The 20,590-nt window shown below is 40.2% G+C and overlaps 2 protein-coding genes across 5 annotated transcripts in view; one reads left to right on the forward strand and one right to left on the reverse strand.

The window, feature by feature from the left end:
• Window positions 1–739: 739 nt before the first annotated feature.
• Window positions 740–12,731, reverse strand: CRNKL1 (crooked neck pre-mRNA splicing factor 1). The gene is made up of 14 exons (XM_072331644.1): window positions 12,558–12,731; window positions 11,163–11,315; window positions 10,130–10,221; window positions 9,860–10,018; window positions 9,358–9,524; window positions 8,696–8,874; window positions 7,914–8,084; window positions 7,496–7,687; window positions 6,545–6,604; window positions 5,490–5,570; window positions 4,180–4,419; window positions 3,679–3,780; window positions 2,897–3,145; window positions 740–2,494 (listed from the first exon to the last, which is right to left on the reverse strand). The coding sequence occupies exons 1-14, from the start codon at window positions 12,603–12,605 to the stop codon at window positions 2,327–2,329; spliced, it is 2,061 nt and encodes a 686-aa protein (XP_072187745.1). The 5' UTR covers window positions 12,606–12,731; the 3' UTR covers window positions 740–2,326.
• The window catches only part of CFAP61 (cilia and flagella associated protein 61), an 86,792-nt gene continuing 78,859 nt past the window's right edge, over window positions 12,658–20,590 (forward strand). The window contains exons 1-6 of one of the 4 annotated variants that reach the window (XM_072331640.1): window positions 12,658–12,775; window positions 13,044–13,194; window positions 14,567–14,717; window positions 16,673–16,749; window positions 17,405–17,472; window positions 18,491–18,617. In XM_072331640.1, coding sequence (XP_072187741.1) covers window positions 13,052–13,194; window positions 14,567–14,717; window positions 16,673–16,749; window positions 17,405–17,472; window positions 18,491–18,617 — 566 coding nt within the window. In that variant the 5' untranslated portion in view covers window positions 12,658–12,775; window positions 13,044–13,051. Of the gene's footprint in view, window positions 12,776–13,014; window positions 13,195–14,566; window positions 14,718–16,672; window positions 16,750–17,404; window positions 17,473–18,490; window positions 18,618–20,590 lie in introns of those variants that run through there. The other 3 variants (XM_072331641.1, XM_072331642.1, XM_072331643.1) reach the window with 3 other exon arrangements.

Below are 20,590 nucleotides of genomic sequence, written 5' to 3' on the forward strand. Positions count from 1 at the left end.
GCCCTGCCAGCTTTACATTCCCCCACCACCTCAGAAGTAATTAAGTTGGGAGAGGTGTCACAGTCTGTTATAACTGAGTCTTTCAACCAGACATGGAGTTTACGTGAAGGGAAGAACATCACAGAACAATTACTAACAAAGCCTGCAAGAAGTTCAGAGATGTACCCGATCATCCCTGTGTTTGTGCACAGTGTCAAACAAACACACGCTTTGAGAATGGCAGTGTTTGGCTGCTCTTAAGTTACAAGATACACTTTGTTTAGCTTGCTATGGAATAAAAACCTCCTGTTTGATTTTTGGAAGATACGCTTGCAATGTGGATGAGCAGGGAGAAGAATGAGGTGGCTGACTCGAAGTGCACTCACCCATACGGTCCTATTGCTGCAACCACTGTAGATGCCTGGCACATCTCCTCAGGAAAAACCGCTGCAGGAAAGGAATTTCTTTAGCTGTTCTCATTAGACCCCCAGAACATACAGAATTCCCAATATTCCCCAGCCTCTGTAAGAACAAAGACTGAAACTTGCACACAAACAGAAGTCTGCAGACAAAGCATCTCTGCTGCCGCCTGGTGCCCCAGCACACCCAGCCAGTTCCAGGAAGGCAAGGGCTGCACCTGGCTGCTGGGATGTGGCAGGACCACAGCAGCTGCCTCCCACTGAAAGGATTAATAAACCAAAATGCTTGCAAAATTTAAGGCCAGAAGGCATAGGAAGCCATATAAATTAAGATAAATTTTAGATAAACTAGATTTTTATCTTGTACATCAACACTATATGATGGTTGTCATAAAGAAACAGCACTGCGTTACCATGCAAGCTTTTAGGAAGATCTAAGGAAAAAACTGGTGCAAACATACAGCAGACTTCAGCATTACACCAGCACAGTTATCAAAGGAAACAAATACAACAACAACAATCAAACAAAATAATCAGGTTTTAAGAGAGAATGCATAAACTTAGACGGCTGTTTAGAAAACACAGATTTCTGTATTTTAATTCAGAAGAGTGAAGATTAACAAAAAACCCAAGGACAAAACCCCTCAATAAACAACTTTTTTGTTCTCATCAGCCAGCTCAGTAATTAACAAAATAAACATGGGACAAAACAAGCATAGACGGCCTTTTCAGATTAAGCAGAGGATTGTGCAGACAGGACTTGTCTTGCAGGCAGTTCAGGTAGGCACCCACTCCAACAAAAGACCCAAGAGAACTGAGAGAGCTGTCCTACAACTCTGTTCTCTTGGCACTCCCATGTTTATGGGCATACCCCCAGCAAACACATTCTTCTGCCCTCATTTTGAAGTTATCTTATCCCCACCATCCCTTTCCTTGCTTAGTATATTCAGCCCAGTTTCTCACTTAACCCCAGCCACATCAGCCACTGCCTCCTCACCTCCTCCACTCCTCACCAGAATGGTCAGCCTGCAGGTAAATATGCTCTTCCTTTCCTCTCCCTTGTGCTCCTGACCACCACACAGGGCCATGCAGATCTGCATGACTCTTCTGGGTCTCTCCTGGCAGGAGCTACAGTGGAACAAGAGCATTTTTTTTTCATTACAGTGATAAAAGGTGAGGGGAAAAAGAAAAGCCTCCCTAAGAGCGCATGAATATGAAAACTTCCCCCCAATGTTTTTTGCCCTGGAAATTACAAAAAGAAGAACGAGAAACCCATTTACACTTCTGCTTTATTTCCTGATTTGCTATAAAATATAGTGCCAATGTATTTAAGTATTAAAATACAGACAAACTGCGTGGTAGCAATTTCTACAGGTTTGTCTTTCATGGGTTTGTTTCAGTGTGTTCAGCTTCTATTCTTGTCCACCCCGACCAGGTTTCTGGGATGAATGCTTACTTTGGTTGGAAGTCGAACAGGTTGCAGTCAACAAGTTTTTGTTTTCAACTATCCTCATAACCAATACATATTTTACAGAATTACTGGAAAAATATCGATCAGGAATGGCTGAAGACATGTTTCTTATTAAAGAAAGTAGATCTGCTGTCTTGGCATATTAATATCCCTATGCAATACCGTGAAGCTTTCCAGAAGCCTTACAACAGTTGATCTCGCCCTAAAAACAACAGCTGCCATCCACTTCTCACAGTTCTCAGACCACTGGTGTGGACAGCAGGGCTCGCTCCGTGATGTTTCCTTTCAGGAGATGAAAATCAAGAGACTAATTAAAGAGAATCACCTCCAGCATGGTGCTGTTTTTCAAACCAAAGATGTCTTAAGTCAAAAATAGCAAAACTCTTGAAGAATTTTATTTGTCACCACTGAAAATAGCATACAACACCCAAGAAAAGCAGCAGGGGAAGGCAACACCTTAAGACTGGCTTTCATCAATGTCTTTGTCTGGATCCATTTCTGCAGCTTCACTCTCCTGTTGCTGCTTCTTCCAGAGTTTAGCCATAGCAAGTAGTTTGAGATTAGGCTGATTGGCAGTATCTTCTGGGAAAATATAATCATAATATTCCTCCCAGCCAGCATCAGACTACAAGGGGAAAAAACACATCACAAAGCAGGTTTAATTTGCATGTCAATGTTAGATACTAGCAGGTTTTTCTAATAAGCATAAAAATGAGATAAAATTAAAATTGCTGTTTGTTAGAACATCCATAGCAGCTAAAACCAACAAGCTGAATGGGTGTAATACAGTAACGAAAGTTTAAACTGAAACTACCTTGAGCATTGGTATTCCACTCTGAATTAACTGTCCACTTAGCTTGCAAAAGGGCAAGGAACCCAACAGGATGTTTATGATAATGCCTTTCTTCAATTAGAGCAGTAATATCAGTACACAGCTACAGCACCCATTACAGCTGATTCTGAGTTCCAGATTCCAAAGAACAACCAAGGTTTCAGAAGGATTACTTGTATATTTTTTCCTTCTTACCCCATCTTCAGCCTGCAGCTTTCTCCTCTTCTTTATTTTTTCAGGCATAAGTTTTTCTATCCTCTCTTTAGTGCTATCAGTTCCAAACTCCTCTTCAAAGGTCTTCCAAGATTCCAGAAGCATGACTCTCTCCTCTTTCTCCTCACAGTTTCTCATTGCCTTATTAGCCTCTTCGTAAATCTGCCGGCATTTTGACAAACTTTCCTCTTTTCCAGCAGATAGCTCAAACTGTGCAAAGCTAATCCATACCTATGTTAGAAATAATCAAAAACCAAGCTGAAACTTCCATCCTGAATAGGTAAGTAACAAAGAAAACAAAGCAGATGAAAAAAGAACACCACCCAAAGGATCCAAAAGCATGCTTTTGTAAGTAAATTCACGCCTGTTTCAAGTGAGATCTGCCTTATTTTGAGGGGAAAGAATATTCCTGTTAGCAACCTCAACAAATTCCTACTACTTGTTTTGGGTTATGATAGATTGGTCTGAATTTACCCAAATTACACTGGAAAAATGATCACAATGAGTATTCCTTTGCAATGTTGTAGCAAATAAAATTCCAAAGCTGTTCAGCAAGAAGGGGGCTGCCTTGCAAAGCTTCTACAAAGCTTTCTTTCTTAAATATGATATACCTGTTGTATATGTCTGCGTTGCTAAAAGGTCAAAGAAATTGGGACTGAACTTAGGTTTTCAGTCAATTTCACAGAGTCAGGCAACCAAAACAGTAAAATCTTTCCACTCACAAGGAATACAGTTCAAGTCCTGTTCTGGGTACCCATCCATACCTTGACATGCTGTGTCCGCTGAAGTAATCTGCGGTAAAGGTTTCTTGTTTTCTCATACTCTTCCTGCTCTATTTCAAAGTCAATGTAGGATTTCCAAAGAACCTGTAAAACAGAAGTCCCTCCATACATTCGCAGCTTCTAAAAGCTCTATATTTAACACTAAGATAGCACCAAAGAAGCTCTTTAACAGAGGAGCACAGATAAACATGAGCTTTGTAAAAATTAACTTCAGATATCTGAGTATGAATTAAGACTAAGTCACATGAAATCTTGTCCACGTAATCAATTTAGCTTTCACTTGGAAGCATGCATCTCCTGTCACATTTTATCATGGGTTTAATAGTCCTGCTAAGAAACAGATGCTAAATTAATGAGACAGATTAGGCTACTATTGTAAGCAGATCAGTTTGGGCTGCTAGATGATTTACATTTTAATTGGCCAAACAACGTAGTAAATAACTTAAAATTACATTAAGATGTGAAATGCATCTTCCCCCTTACCTCTGGCATGTCTAGTCGAGGTTGGCTAATAGCCAATTCATATATTGCACGGGCTCTATCGATATCACCAAGAATGGTCTCTAACTCAGCAAATTTAATCCATGACGTGCAGTTTTCTGGTGCAAACTCCAGGAATTTTTCATACAGCTTTCGACATCGATCAAATTCTCGCAGTTGTAACTCTAGTTCAATATAACCTTTAAAAAGTTTGTTTTTCGGACATTTACCTATGGATGTTCCCTGTTAAGAAACAAGAAAGCCAAAAACTACTTAAAGATCTTGCAAAAGAAAAAAAAACCAACATTACTTCTAAATAACTTTTTGTTGTTCAATATTTGAACTAAAATGCATTTTTGAGTAGAGTTTGGACTAGTATGAAATCCAATCAGTGTCCGCAAATGAGGGGAGCATCCATAAAACATCAGTGAGAACTCTGAAGTAGAAAACTTTCTAATTTCTAAGCAATTTCTGATTTTTTATTTGGAAACCTTTCAAAGCAATATTTAAGACCAGGCACATCTGTGGTAGTGAATGACAGAATGATTTAGATTTGAAGAGATCTCAAGGTAACTTTAGCCTAGAGTACTGCCTAGATACTCTTATGTCAGGACAGAAGCAAGGCTTATTGCCAAACAGGTGGTTCAGAGTGAACTTACTGCAAAAGCAAGGGTAACTGCTCATCAAATCTAGGTTCAATTCTTAGAAAGACTACGGCTGCATCTACAAAATCCTCTCTAAGGGAAATCCTCTTCTAAGGGAAAACAGTTTTTTTCATTTCAATTTTTTTTGCTGCCAAAACATATTCCATCATTCACTGACATGGTAGGGCAACTTGTACGGAAGCTCTTGCACCTGCACAAAGCCCCCATGATTGCTTCTATCAACAACCAAGTAGCTAGGATTCAAATGTTATCATGCAAGTCTGAATGACTGAGAATCAAAAACTCCTGTTTATTTAGATTTTTTTAAACGCAACTGCTAATACAGTATTACAGGTTTTGTTAAAACAAACCAGCAGCAGTTAAAGCTCTCAAAGAGTAGTAAGTTGATTTGTACTCCTGTATTCAGATACATCTTTTGCCAGCAGAAACAGGCTGCATCCATCTCAGACTGTGGCTAATTCATCATATCAAGCTATACTTCTTTAATCATACATGACAGTAAATACCGGTCCCTGCAGATCTCTAGGAAGCTTTATTTAAGTGGATTAAAACCAGCAATTTACAAAGGACAATTTTTAAGATCTTCTCATGCCATTCCCTAGTTACTATTAGTCAAGGAAATCAATTAGAGAATTAACCAAAGCTTACCAAAGCTCTTCTAGCAAGCGGAAGATTTTTCTGTCTTATTTCAAACTGTGCGTACAGCAGCCATATTTTGGCAAATGTAAACTGAAAGAAAAAGAAAAACGTGATGCATGGGTTGGGAACTCAGTAAATAATTCTGCATGTGTTCTTTACAAGACGTCACTATCTTCATACAGACTCACATTATCAATAGCACAGTTAGTCATCTGTCACTTCAAGTGTTTTTCTGTTAGAAAAGTGAGCATCTGTGACCCCAAACAACCTCTACCTCAAGGTAATTTACTCCTCTATAGATGTGAAGTAAAAAATAGCCAGGGCAGACATCTTTTCAAGCAAATAAAGTATTTTATCAACCAACCGATTGGCTAACTATACCAGCTATGGGGGATATACACCCTCATGACAGTTTACAAAATGCACCTTCTTCAGAGGGCACCAGGCAAACAATTACAAAGTTACTATAAAGGGCAGCAACCCTATGTGAAATTGACTAATATTTTGCAGAGACAACAGGCAACTAGGCTGAGAATAGCTAGGAAATGATCAGCCTTTCTAAGAAGGAAAACAAACAAGGGAATATAGATATTCTCTACTATTAAACATTATTAAACTATTCTCTACATAGGTGCTACCTCAGCTTTTTATAGCACTCCTGGAGATTTGAAAATGCTGATCAAAAACACCAGCTTCGTGTCTATATGAGGAAATCTGACACTGATGTGTAGTCTGCTGTTTCCCACAGACTATGCAAGTTGCAGTTCTCTAACTCCTTAACATACAGGAGAACTACTACCAATTTTAGAAGATGAACTTGCAAAAGTTGAAGGGAGCCCAGTGAAAATCTTGGATAAACAACTCCCTCGTTCATGAGCAGGCTATGCAAAAAAGCATTAGCAGCTTTTTGGAGGGGCTTATGCATCTCAACCTTGCAGCCCACACTGCGCTTAACTAAAAGACAATTTAAGGGGCTCCTTCAGACCAGTAATCTGAGAGAGAAAAATAAAGAATCTCAGTCTTACAACTGTAAGAGTTTATATGAACTGTTAGAGGAGCCATACCTTCTTGTGTGGAAGGAGCTCAATACATGCCTGATAAACTTGTCTGGTTCGCTCTGGATCCTGAAAGAACAAATAAAATTAAACAAAAATTTAAATTCTTCATTCACTGTTCAGATCACATTACGGTAATTACACCATTTTGAATCACACAATGATTGTCAAACAGTAGAACCGTTTTTTTTTAAGTACAGGAATTTAGAATAACTTATACTTAAAAAAAAACCATAGGTATTTATATACATATGTGTATGCACAATTCAAAGATGGTAAATTCTGAGGGTCACTAAGGGTCTTCTCTTTAAAAGAAAAGTCTCATTAGGAATGAGCCAATAAAGCCATCAGTGTTGTCGGGGGGGGAAATATATATATATATTTTTCCTTTGATGGGACACTGAACAGCTATATTAAACTATGACTTTATGAAAACAAATGTAGCTATGTGACATGACTGGTAACACCCTAGACAAAGCCTTAAAAGGGAACTGTACCAAGAACTCGACGGCTTCACAGAACAACTTTACAAATAGTTCTGTTCTGCTGTTTGTAATACTGCTGTATTTGTAATACCTTGCTACCTAACTGATAAAAAACAGAAGAAATACCTATACTACTTATATACCATTTGTACCACTATTGGCACAAGTTCAGTCAACAGTCTGAAAAAGGAAATTCAGATAGGGCTAGAAAGAGCTGGTTTTGCTCATATCAGTCAGTTTCTACATGAATTGGGGCAAAATAAATGCTTTTCTCCTCATACAAGGGAAGTGTTATTTCACACAAATAAAAGTGTATGTATAGGGGCAAACACTTAAACAGCAAACCCTGAAGCTAATGACAAAACAAATCAGACTGTTGTTGTTGCTCTCAGTTCCCTACAGGTACCTGTAGCTACTCTGTGTAAGAAAAGTACATCAGAAAGAAAAAGAAAAAAACTGAGTTCTTACTACTTACCTTTGCCTCCAGCTCTTCATATAATGCATAGTTAATCCAAAGATAGATGTATCTCTTCCAGTATCTCTTCTCTTGAATTGGGGGAACATTAGCAATGGCTCTTTCATATACTTCTCGGACAGTCTCTGCATCAGCATCGCTTTCAACTAACCTCAAGTAGTCAAACCATGCATCATAATTATGTGGATTTGCCTTCCAGAAAGGTGGGAGCAGAGAAATGGGAAAGAAATTTAATTAACTGCAAATAACAAAACTTTTTCCTTTACTTAGATCTTATTCAGAATTTCCCCTTTAAAACTAGTCATTAAAATACTAGTAAAAATGGTCTCAAGTATGACTAAGCTAGAGCTTTGGAAGGGAGGTGGGTTAAAGTGTCTTCATTTCCACAATGAGCCCAGTGAATATTTATAATACATACCTTCACTTCTTCTTCATACTGGAATCTTCTCTTGCTGACAATGATGTCTTCAATACCCCGTCTATCTCCAAACTTCTTCTCAAAGATGGTATAATTTTTGAAGAGATTCTGGGCATCCTGTTTTGGAATTCTATCCAAGGCATACTTGTAGATCACCCTTACTCTTTCAAACTGAAAACATTAAATATCATTTGAATTGTATTTGGAATTCAACTACTCTCCTACCCCAAAATGTACATTTTGGTATCTCAATGATCCTTTAACAACATTTAATGTAAATTATCTTTTTAAGACAGGACTAACACAGATCTCCCTGGAGAGTAACACTGAAAAGAAGAAAGATCAGTTAATACCAAAACCTACTATCACTTCCTCATTTATAGGTTTGGAATAATTAAAGTATTTTTAAGAGTCTGTAGTTTGGGGTTCACAGAATGTTTTGAATTGCTTAATTGCAAAATCATGGATAATAGAGCTTTTATTTTGCATTATGCACACAGTTGATCTACAGTCTCATACTAGAGGACACATATGAGATCGAATGGGATTATTCTGAGGCTTGGGATATTTGGCACTTATTTTGCTTAGAAAATATTTCCTCAATGTCACCAAAAGCCAAGTATAAGCTAAGAAAAAGATTGATTCCTTAACTCAGACTACGTAAGACCCAAAGCTGTTGGAAAACACAGGCACTGAAGTGAATGTTAAGGGACCTTGAGTTTGATACTCAGAAAAAAATCTTGTGGAGGTGGTTAGCATCAGCATCAGTAAGACAGCCTTACTTCTTTCTGGTTCTCTTCAAACTTCGCAAAAGCCACATACAAGTGCTCATCCATATGCTCTTCTCCAAAGAACTCCACTGCCCTCTCATATACTTTCCTTGCGTGAGCAAAATAACAGTGCTTCTCTTCAAAGCGGGCATACTTGATCCAGTTTTTTACATCAGGATGGACAATAACGAGTAGAGCTATGTTAAAGAAACAGTAGCAGTTGAACTGAATCTCTCAAATGGCACCCTTCCCAGTGAGCACAGATGAAACAACTCCTAAGAATGACATATACAAGTAACACAACTGGGAAGAAGACATTAAGCAGCTCTGACCATGCAAATGTATCATGCTGAGTACTGTAAACCTGAATTTTAATAAAGGGAATAAAAGTCAGGCAAGAGGCAGGGAGAAGGCTAGAAAGGAGAAAACTGGACCAAATTATGCCCACAAAATAATCTAGAGGCATGGGTGCTGTTAAATGTTCCCTGCTGTAGCAGGATTTGTACATTTAACTAAATTTGAAGACATTTATTAAACATGCATTTAAGACCCATTGCTGGCTCTCAGTATGGTGGCTTACTCCCACAGTAAAAAGGAGTTGGTGTAGAATAGGGACAAAAGGAAGAGTTCATGCCTAAATTTGCATAGGAAACACAATACACTAAAAAGGATATATCTTTCATAAATGGTACGTGCTCTATCCACCTCCTTGTATCTCAGCTCGAAGTTAATGTAGGAATGCCAAGCTTGCTCCTCCGGTTGCCATTCCATCCAGCGTTCAAACACCTGACGTGATCCAGCAACATTCCCCAGCATCTCTTCCATGTAAGTGTACTTATACCTTAGGAAACAAGATCTAGTGTTTACAATCATACAAATACAAATTACAAGGATTTTTCAAGTGTTTATTAAGAGAATCACTAGCACTTCTACCACCTGTTCCCCACTTGCTACATACTATTGTGACTGGCAGCAAGCACATACACAAACATCCTCTGCAATAGCCTTACCACTCCAAAACTACACAACCTTCCAAAAATTAAGCTTTTACATCCTTGGGAATCAGCCTAAAGAACTGCAGAAAGAGAATACTATACACTTTTGCATTATATAGAGATATAAAAATGATCCATACTCTTTGAGGTAAAAGCAATGCTCCATTCTCTGTAGACATACCAGAATTGGTTCACCCTGGGCAGGGTGGTAATAGCTCGATCCCAAATGTTTCGGGCGTGATTAACCTGGCGGTTCTTCATTTCCATTTCTGCATATTTCAGCCAAAGGGTGACATTTCTGTAGTCCACATCTAAAGCACGCTCGTAAATGGAACGGGCTCTGGAAAGCAAAGGGAAGTTGTGTTTATAATGTGCCTCCAAAACACTGACGGTGTTTGTCAGGCTGGATCATAAAAGGTTTACAAGAGATCTATAGCTATAACATCATTACCTCTGTATTTCTTTTAAGCTTTCTTCCCATTGTGCGTACTTTATCCAGTTACTGATAACAGTTCTGTTTTTTCTTATGTTATCTTCAAAAGTCTGAGGAGAAAGTTATATCTGTAAGTTAAAACACTGCCCTTGGTGCAGACTAGTCTTTTCATAAATGATTTACAGATTATTATTAGAATAATTATGTGTTACATGTGGTAGCAACAATAACCATTCAATACAACACTTAGAGCAGCTAGAAATGTTGGTTGTCACACAGATAAGGACTACATTCGAGTTCCTGCAAGTAGATACCTGGAATGGTGATGGAATAATAACCAACTCTACTAAAACTACCTGTTTATTTTTTATTCCAGTCTCCTGATCAGCTGTTTCAATAGCAATAACTGGAACCATAACATTGCACAATCCTGAATAAATCTGGATGCACCAGCATATGTGCAACATTCTATCATTTTCTTTAAGGCAAGACACCTTATGTTTATTCCCTGGATTTAATATTCTGGCATCAAATCTCCTAGGCAGCTTTCACAGTTCAGTGCAATGGTGACAGTATCTCCAGCATTGCGTTTGGCCACTGTCAGGATCAATGCTATCAATACATAAATCACTGTCAAACATGGTTTGACACAGTTAACATGCAGTGGCTTGTTACTGCCACCCATACAAGTAATTCTACTTGAAAACAGTTCAACTTCACTGCTAAGAATACACTTGCTTTACCTTATTTTGATCCAGGACAGAAATTATTGAAGAAAAAAATGTGTGTAATTACCTATGCAATGCTCCAAACACGGAATGCAGAGATCTGATATCATGCATATTGCCAAATCCTGTTAAACAGCATACTTTTATAACTTACTTTTGGAATGAAAATAACACATTTTCTATGAAGAGAGTTGTTTTTTTTTTAAGAATTATTAACCTAAAAACTGAACAAGTAATAACACAAAGAACACCTTGTTTATATTAGAAAATATTGAATTTTAGCACTTTATAGAAGTGTAAAACTTGTTTTTTTCTCCCTTTACCTTCCTTTTTCTTAGCTTATAGTCATTTAGCTCTTCAACATCTGTGATCTTCTGCTGAGGAGGTGGTGGAAGAAGTTCAAGTTCTCTCTCCTTTGCTTCTCTTAAAAGCTGCTCTGCTGTGATCTGAACTTCTGCAGGTGCTTTGTTTTTCACCTGTAAATCAATGGCATTTGGTTTGTTATCCCTTTCCAATGCAAAACTAAAAAACCCCATCAGGAAGAGTTTGGTTCAGGGGCTTCTGCTGAAGAATAACTTGGAGGCCCCTGAGAGAAAGGATGGGCATCACTGCTGCTGCCCAGCAGATAGGGATCAAGGAAGCTCACTAAGAATCATAGAATCATTAAGATTGGAAGAGACCAGTAAGATCACCAAGCTCACCCACCAACTGAACCCCACTGTAAGCAATAACCATGTCTCTCAGAGCCACATCTCCACAGTTCACCTCCATGGATGGTGACCCCACCACTCCCTGTGCAGCTGTGCCGCTGCCTCACCGCTCTTTGGGAGAAGGAATTGTTCCTAACAGCCAACCTGAACCTCCCCTGGCACAACACGAGGCCATCCCCTCTCGTCCCATGGCTGTTCCCTGGGAGCACAGGCCAACCCCACCTCACACGGCCTCCTTTCAGGTCGTTGCAGAGAGCCATCAGGTCTCCCCTGAGCCTCCTCTCCTGCACACTGCACAGCCCCGCTTCCCTCAGCCGCTCCCCATCACACTTGTGCTCCAGACCCCTCACAGCTCCACTGCCCTTCTCTGGACACGCTCCAGGCCCTCAGTGCCTTTCTTGCAGTGAGGGCCCAGCACTGAGCGCAGCACTCGAGGTGCGGCCTCGCCAGTGCCAGTGCGGAGGGACGGTCACCTCCTGCTCCTGCTGGCCGCACTCCCACTGACACAAGCCGGGCTGCCGTCGGCCTTCTGGACCACCTGGACACACTGCCGGCTCACGCCCAGCCGGCTGTCAGCTAACAGCCCCGCAGCCTTTACCTCCGCACAGCTTGCCGGCCACTGCCCCAAGGCTGCAGCGCTGCGTGGGGCTGCTGTGGCCAAAGCGCAGTACCCGGCACTCGGGCTTGGTGAGGCTCACTCAATTGACCTCAGCCCAGAGATCCATCCTATCCGGATCTCTGTACGGTCTTCCTGCTCTCATGCAGATCAACACTTCCTCCCAGCAGAGGCGTCGCAGCACGGACATTACCTCCGGGTACGGTGCCGCAGCCGGGAGACCCCGCGGGGTACACGGCGCTGGGTGGGGACTTTCGGCCCACTAGGAGCCGGCCCACCAGGCCTCTCCAGGACCCGAGCACACCCAGAGAAGCGCAGCCAGCCGCTCCGGACACACTCTCCACACCACCCTCACACAACCCCGCAGCACCCAGACAGCGACCGCCGCGTACCTTGGCCACTTTAGGGATGCGCTGCTTTCCGGCCGCCGTAGACGCCATCTTGTCGTCTCTCCCCGCCAGCTCCGCCCCGCGACCTTTCACCTCACGTAGCGCCGGCGCGCGTGGTTGCCGCAGTAACGGTGGTGCGTCCCGGTAGAGGCGGTGTGGAGCGGAGCTGGGGGAAGCTCAGCGCCGCGTATCGTCGCTCCGCGTTGCCGGGTAGCGCAGCGGTGAGTGCCCGGCGCGGCCTGCGGGCTCTCAGGCCCTTCACATCCCTCCGGCCACCGCGCTTTCCTCTTAGCCTTTGAATGGCGCCCCCTTGCGGCGCGGAGGTCGGGCGCGAGCGGCTTTGGGCGGGAGGTGCGGCGCTGAGGGGCACGGACGGGGCACTGAGGGATGGGCTGGCGGTTGGAGCCGTTGATCTTAGCGGACTTTTCCAGCCTTAATGATTCTGCCATTCTGTGACCAGCAGTGTTTTCCTTCTGTTTTTTGTTGTAGTTCCCGAGATGACGACGATAACCTCTTTGAGTGGGCGTACAGAGCTGGTCCGCCCCAGAAGGACAGAGGCACACGATGCTTCTGCTGTTGTCGGCCTCTTCACCCATCTTACAGAAGACATTTATGGAAGGACTGATGTAGCGTACCTTTTGTAAGTAACACTAGTGCTTCTGGGGCTTGTCTTGCTGTTCTTGCAGGGAACTTCAAGGAGTTCCATTCTGCTTAAGATGTCAGGAAACATTATGGGCTTTGACGTACAATGGAAAGGATTTGCCTTCACACGACTTTCTCTTTACTATAGTTAGGATGGAACATTCTTGGCTGATATCAGGTGAAACCAGGAGGATCCTGCACCAGCTGTCAGCACCTGGCTCCATCTAATGGATTCCTTTCTGTCCACTGCGGAGTGCTAGAATTAGAGGGGCATGGATTAGGGGTTTTAATCACTGTGTGGTCTCAGTTGGTTCCATTTTCTTTTCTTGCGTATGTCTAAATCTTTGTCTTTTTTCCCTTAATGGAAGGGAACTTTTCCTACCTGCCAGCTGCCAATAGGTGGATGGAAGATATTATGTATCTGTCTCCTGGATGCTTCCATGGCAAAACCTTCAGAGAAATGGCTGATGGCAGAAGCCTTCTGTTATTGGAGTTAACGCAGAAAGTGTTGGTCATTTCATCTTTCTGTGAAGTGATGAATGACAGATAGAGACAAACTGTGTGAAATACCACTAGGCCATGTAGGCTTTTTCCACTTGTCCACATACCTCAGATACCAACTATCTAGGGAAAAACAAATGTATGAAGAGAAATATGAAGAAGACAAAACACATACTAAATATGTTCTAATTCAGGACTCGAAAAACCCATGTGAGCTATTATCATAACAGAATCAAATAAATAATTGTTTGGAATTGAAACAGTAATGTCAAGGTAGGATGTAGGTAATAGAGTTTGATTGAGCCCTGACCCTTGGAGCACTTTTATTAGGATGGTGACATTCTAACAAACTGAGTTATAATCCGTGGTGATATAATCATCATAGGTGAGTATATGCACATGTAGGGTTTGAGTCTGGATAACCTGAAAGCAGAAAGAGAGATGGCTGAAGCTCTTCAGTAATATTCCTGGTGATCTTTCCTTTTTCCATTCTCAAACTATAATTTATTGGGGAGGAAAGGGGATGAAAATCTGAAGAGAAGGAGAAAATAATACAAAACTGCTTTATAAAGCGTTCCCTTCTTCTGCAAAAAATGCCAGTGATGTGAAGGCACAAATCACAAACATTTGTAAGCACTTTGTAGAAATACTGGAGAACTTTGTTAATTGCCTGTATATATCAAGAGCCGAGACATGCAAGAGGGTTGTCGTTGAAGAAGTTGTTCATGTACACATGTATGGAAAACAAAACAACAGAACAAGCAAAAAAAACCTCTCACTTTTGTTAAATAATCTACAAAAGCTGATTGTTAATTGTAAGTCTTCCATGTGCTTTCTTCAAGTTATGCAAAATTACATTGTTTTTACAGAGAAAAGTCAACTTTTGCTCTGACGCTCTGCAATGAGAAGGATGAGGCTATAGCCCACGCCATCTTTCTCGACTATCCAAATTGGAATATCACTGATCAGTCCGACTGGGAATCATTCTTAAATAAAAACTATGCTAACAACAAATGTACTGTAAGTAAATTGAATTATTTTAGTTCATTATTATTATTTTTTTTTCAGTTAAAGCTCATGTATAAAAAATATGCATAAGCATCTAAAATCTCTTTCTGGTGGAGTTGATGCATTCAAGCTGAGGAAGATGATGGTTAGGTTCCTTAGTAAACCATCAGACGTTCACAAGTACTGTGCTTTTGCCACTGTAGTGACATAAGATAACTGTCATCCTGGCATAGATCATTAGAGAATGTGAGTTCATTGCCAGACACAGCAAAACATCTCTAATGGATTGCACAGCCAATGGGAACAGCATGAGCTATTGCCACTGTTACCATTTTTCATTCAAAAAACCTACCCAGCTCTGGTGCTGTGGAGCAGGGCATTTATGCAGGAGGTGGAGGCCTTGCTGTGGTGTTTCTTTCCTTGTAAGGGAACTAAATTTCTTACTTTTCGGATTCAAGTTTTGTTGTTTTACAAGATCAAATCCAAATTTAATGGATTCAGAGCAGATAAGGGATGGGGAGCACACCGCCTATTGAAGGATGGTTAATTACAATGAGTACGGGCCCATGCTGACACGAGAAACTTGACTGTGGAGTGACCTTGTTTAGTGTTGGTGTGGAGATGGCTGCACTCTGTTCTACGTGGTGCCAGTTTTCACACAGGCTCCTCAGTCAAGTTTGTGAATTACCCTTAGTGCAACTAGAAATAGGCACTTTAGAAGATCTTCATTTGAATGCTGTCCATCATTCAGTCCACCTAGGAATTGGATCATCCTGTGACTGCTGAGAAAAGGTAGAAAATGTTGGCTGTAAACATTCAAAAGGTAACAGCCAGTATTGGCAGTGCTGAAATCATCTCCAGACAGTCTGTCAGTTTTCCAGTGTTGTTCTGGGCATTATTAAGCGATGGCTTGCAGAAAAACTGACAAATAGAGTGATTATATTTAAAACTGCTGCTTTTGCTGTTAAAGGAAACAATTATTACAGCTTATGTAGGAGTAAAGGGGAAAAAAAACAACAAAAAAAACAACCAATTTTCTTGTAATCTGTTTTCTTTGTCACTTGAACAGTACTTTGTGTACAGGCATATTGCAGACACAACCACTTCATTCATTGCACAGCTGCCCCTGTTGTGTTACGCTGTGCTGCTGGCTCTGCACGCCCTTCCTCAGGCTGCCTACTTGACAATATCTCTTGTAGGAGAACTGCAGCTGACTTCAGAATGCAGAGGTGTACAATGAGAAAAGGAAACAAACCTCCCCAAAAAAAGCTTTGGCATGTTAGCAGTTACTGCTTATGAACAGAAGTGGAAGATGCTCCAGAATACTGATGAGGAGCAGAATAACCCTTGTTTTTCTCAAATTCAGTGGATATTTTATGCTTCAGCCCTGGCAAAACGATTGTATGTGTTCTGATGAGATTCCCTTTCTGCAACATGTTTTGCAGGCTAACTGGCAAGTAGGAAAAAGGCATCTTTTAAGCCTGTTGTGTTTCTGTCTGGATATCCAAATGTGTCTAACAATGCACTCCAAAGGTTTTGTAATTCTCCAACATCCTTTAAGGGAAAAACAATTTTAGTTGTGAGGTCTTTCTTTCTTTTCTTTCTTTAAACCTGGCAAGAAACCAAAGAATGTCTTTATTGAGTAAACATTAAGATCTAGTTGTTGATTGTCGTGGTTAATGTAAAATGTTAATAGTTGATACACAAAAAAGCTATGTGTTTTTAATAAGATGTATCTAAAGCATACTCTAACAGTAAGACTGAGCATGAATCAGGTTTTGCATAAGCAAAAATCATGATATTAAAACCATCCTTTGCTTGTAGAGCACATGCTTTGAAGGCAATGAATTTACTCATACGTGCACTTTGAGGGCAGATCAGAGATATTGGAAATGTCCATATTAACACCTGGGTAGACAATAAATATGAAATGCATGGTGTTTTGTTTCTCATTCTTCACATTGTAGCCTTTGAACACTCTGTTCATGCATCTTTTTGTGGCAAAAGAGGAATATGCAGCTGGATGTTCCCAAGAAATGGTCAGGTGAGTTGATATATAACTTTCTGTAGTGAAGCAATCTGCTCCCATTGTTTGCTGTCGGTATTGCAGTTGCCAGACAGATTGAATTTCTTTCTTTCCTAAATTTTCATTCTAAACTATCATAACTGAGCATGACGCTTCAAAAGCTATAGATGTTTCTGGAGTATGGTTCCCATTTTCCCAGATCATCTCTAACTAACTCAGCTACAGATTACACAGTAAATGTACAAACTATTTGTTTCAAATGGCACAATATGTAATGTGTTAGCTCAGCACTCGGTGATTGCTTAGGTTAGTCGGTATAGCTTAAAACCTACTTACATAAATGGAGTGAAATGCATTTGGTGCTGCTGCTGTGGAATTGTTGTGTCAAGGCAGCTCATCCTGGTGCCATCTCAGAGATGTGCCAGCAGAGACCTGCCATCTGCACTTGTTTTCACTATGGTGGAACTGATACGAAAAGGTGGATATTTGAAATCTAAAGATTGGGAAAAAGAGAAATAGGGTAGAAAGAAGCAGAAAAAAATGCCCAGCTTTAACTTTTGAGCCATGCGGGCTGATGAGGGGAAGATAAAGACTGTGCAGAATAAATTTCATGTGTTAAAAGACTAGTTGATGTAGCTATGAAAGACTGAATATAGTCATGTTATTTGTCCAGGAGAGCTTTTATTGCAATGCCGGAACTGCAGTTTATACTTCTCTTTATACCATCTGATGAGAATTTAGGTAAGAATTTAATACTATTTTAGACTTAAAATAATGACAATTAATTGCCACTATTATGCTGTGTTGGTGAACTGTGGTGTTGGGCTTTTTTTGATGCTATTTATTTATTTATTTATTTATTTATTTATTTATTTATTTATTTATATTGAAAGTAGTTAGTATTTTCTAAACATGCAGAAGCCATAACCTTAAAGTATCCTCTAATGGACCTTCCTTGTAAAAATGGTTTATGTAGTAGCATATTTTATTCAGCAGTCTTTAATTTTGCCAGAAATGGATGGGGCTTCAAACTGGTCTTAGAAATAAATTCCTACAAGTTCAGTGAATACTTATGGCTGAATGGAGTCAAGAGATTGAGAACAGTGGTTGCCCCATAGAAGGCAGTTACTGATATTTACCATTTGGTGCACGCAGGCATTGACTAACAAGCCACATGTATATGTATATATACATATGTATATATATCTATGCACATAGATATGAATGAATGAGCTACATTTGTCTGTCAGGTGTCATACCTATATGTCTGAGCCAGTCACATTGAGTACTTTCTCTCTCTTGGCTGAGTCCAACAAGAGGAGATGATTCATTGGTAAGGGACAGAAGGCATGCATGGAAGGAAGCTAGGATTCTTTTAGAGCAGAGGTACAAAAGATGGGAAGATGCACATTTTACATCTGAGAGCAGCATCTCACTTGGAATTTCAGTCCTGAATTCAGAATAACTGTTAAGCTAAGCACCTACTTAATGGCTGGCTCCCACCTCTGTCTGCTACAAGATACTGAAGAAATAGATGTTGGTTATGTAGAGGAACTAGGAGAATTAATCCTCAGATTAATCCAGTAACAATTCTTTCACATGCTTATACTACTGACATTACCTTTTCACTGCTTAAAAGATTGAGAGCATTACTGTTTAAGTTCAAAAATTCGTTTTCCTCTAATAACTCCCCTGATAATTTAAAAGTTTAAATCATGGAACTTCATTATTGCTCCTAAAGGATTTTTGTCATTCACAGAGCCAGGACTGGATGGTGTCTTTGAAAAGATGATGACTGCTCCAGGTTCAACAGTGGATAAAACCTTTACTTTGCTTGTATGTCCCAGACATCGGTATCACCCACAGCTGCATGTTCGCAAAGCGAGGTAATGCAGTTTTTTCACATCTACTTTTTTTGTCTGAATTAATTAAAACCCTATTTTGATCTACAGCATCAGCTCAATGGCCTGAAAGCCTTATTAAGCAGTTGTTTTGTGATTATGCTGGGTCTGTGAATATTGGCTTTACTGCCTTGCATAGAATTTCCAGGTCTTTTGGAACAGATTCAGACTATTTTGTTGTTGTATCATGTTCTGGCCAGTGGAGCAAAGACTGAAGAGGAGGTTTTATCATATAAAGGAATTAAACAAGAGGAAAGACTCCCTGGTTCCACTCCTCTTTCAGACACAGAAATTCTTCTTTTGCCTTCATACAGTTGTTCTACATAAGCACTTCATACATTTACTGTCACTTCATTTCAGGGCAGCTTGCCTCATCAGTGTTGTTGAGAGAATTTAAGAAAATAATGGGGTAATTTATTATTATTTTTGAATTTCCACAGTGTTATGTATTTCAATACTTGCGGCTTGGAGCAATGAGTTGGGTTTTTTTGTTTCTTTTTTGTGTCTTTTATGATATGCTTGCACATATCACATGTCAACAGCTTTGCTGTTGTTTTGGGATTCAAGCCATGAAGGTCTTGAAAAATTGGAGAAGAAAAAAACGAGTCTATTTGCTCTGCTGTCAGCAGTGTATACCCGACACAGCTGCAAGTTTCTCTAGCTGAATGCCTATTGATGCCTACCTGTATGTTGACCTTACCACTGTATTTTTTCCTGCCATCTGAATTCTGCTGTTTATGCCAGGTCACAATTTTCTGGGCTTGTGACAGCACAGTACAGTAAGCGAGAAATGCAGATTCAGCCCCAATTAGGTTATTTTTCTGTATGTATTGCTGTCAGTGCTGTGTACCTTCCTCTTTGTACCGTGGTCACAATACAACTAGCATCCTTCACATTTTGATTCACTTGTTTTTCTCTTTCTGGAGTATTTTTTTTCTCTTTGTTCTAATAAGTGCTGCTTTGTGTTTGTGTAGCAGTACCACGATTTAAGAAGTGTTTCTGGTCCTTGTAATAGCAATTGAAATTTAGGGACAAGCATATCCCTGGGATGCTGTCTCATGTAATGTGTGGTCCATACTGACCAGTGCTAATGGAAGGTAATGCCTCATTAGGAGCCTCTGTCTGCTTAGTAAATCTACACCTATTTGTGGATTGGTTCATGCTAACATTTTGGACTGGATGCTAATAGATCTCACAGAGAGGTGTTTTACACATCTATGGTTTTACACGATAGGCCTGAAATAGTGCTCTTTATCCTACAGTTTTATTTCATTCAGTGTTTTCAGTACCCAGTAATTCGGCTTTTGAACATTTGAAGTTAAAGGACAGAAAGTTGACCATGACCACTTAAAAGCATTTTGCTGTTGGTGTGGATATTTCAGTGTCACAAAATCATTTCCATGCTAACTTGAACTTTTCAGGCTTTTAAAGTATTTACCTTGAGATGTCTATCAGCTATCATTATGCAGATGAACCCCTGATACTAACATGTTATCAGCAGGTGAATTAATTCCTGAGGATTTAAAGGTTATCCCTGCCGCTTGATTCTGACTGTTACGTTTTCCATTTAATTTGAAACATGCTTTTGTTCTTTTATGGCTGTCAGATATTGCCCATAGAAAGTATTTTTGCTGGGACTGGAAGTGGCAAGCAAGCTGTACCAGTGTAACACATAAAGATATCATCTTCCCTGGGATTTCTGTAAATCTTTGTGAATAATAAAATCAATTCACCGTTAAGAAAAACGAAACCTAGAAAACTAACCAGGAAACAGTTTCTTTCTTTTTAATTACACATCACCTAGTTATGTAATATTCATACAAACGCAGATGTTCAGAGGACACAATTTATCTTATTCAGAGAACCTATATTTGCAGAAGATGTTTTGCCTTTCCTTTTCCTTTCTGTTCACCTTTGTACTTCACTGGCATCCATAGTAACATTCAGTGGAGCCCTTT

This window comes from Excalfactoria chinensis, chromosome 3, assembly GCF_039878825.1.
Source record: "Excalfactoria chinensis isolate bCotChi1 chromosome 3, bCotChi1.hap2, whole genome shotgun sequence".
Taxonomy (NCBI): domain Eukaryota; kingdom Metazoa; phylum Chordata; class Aves; order Galliformes; family Phasianidae; genus Excalfactoria; species Excalfactoria chinensis.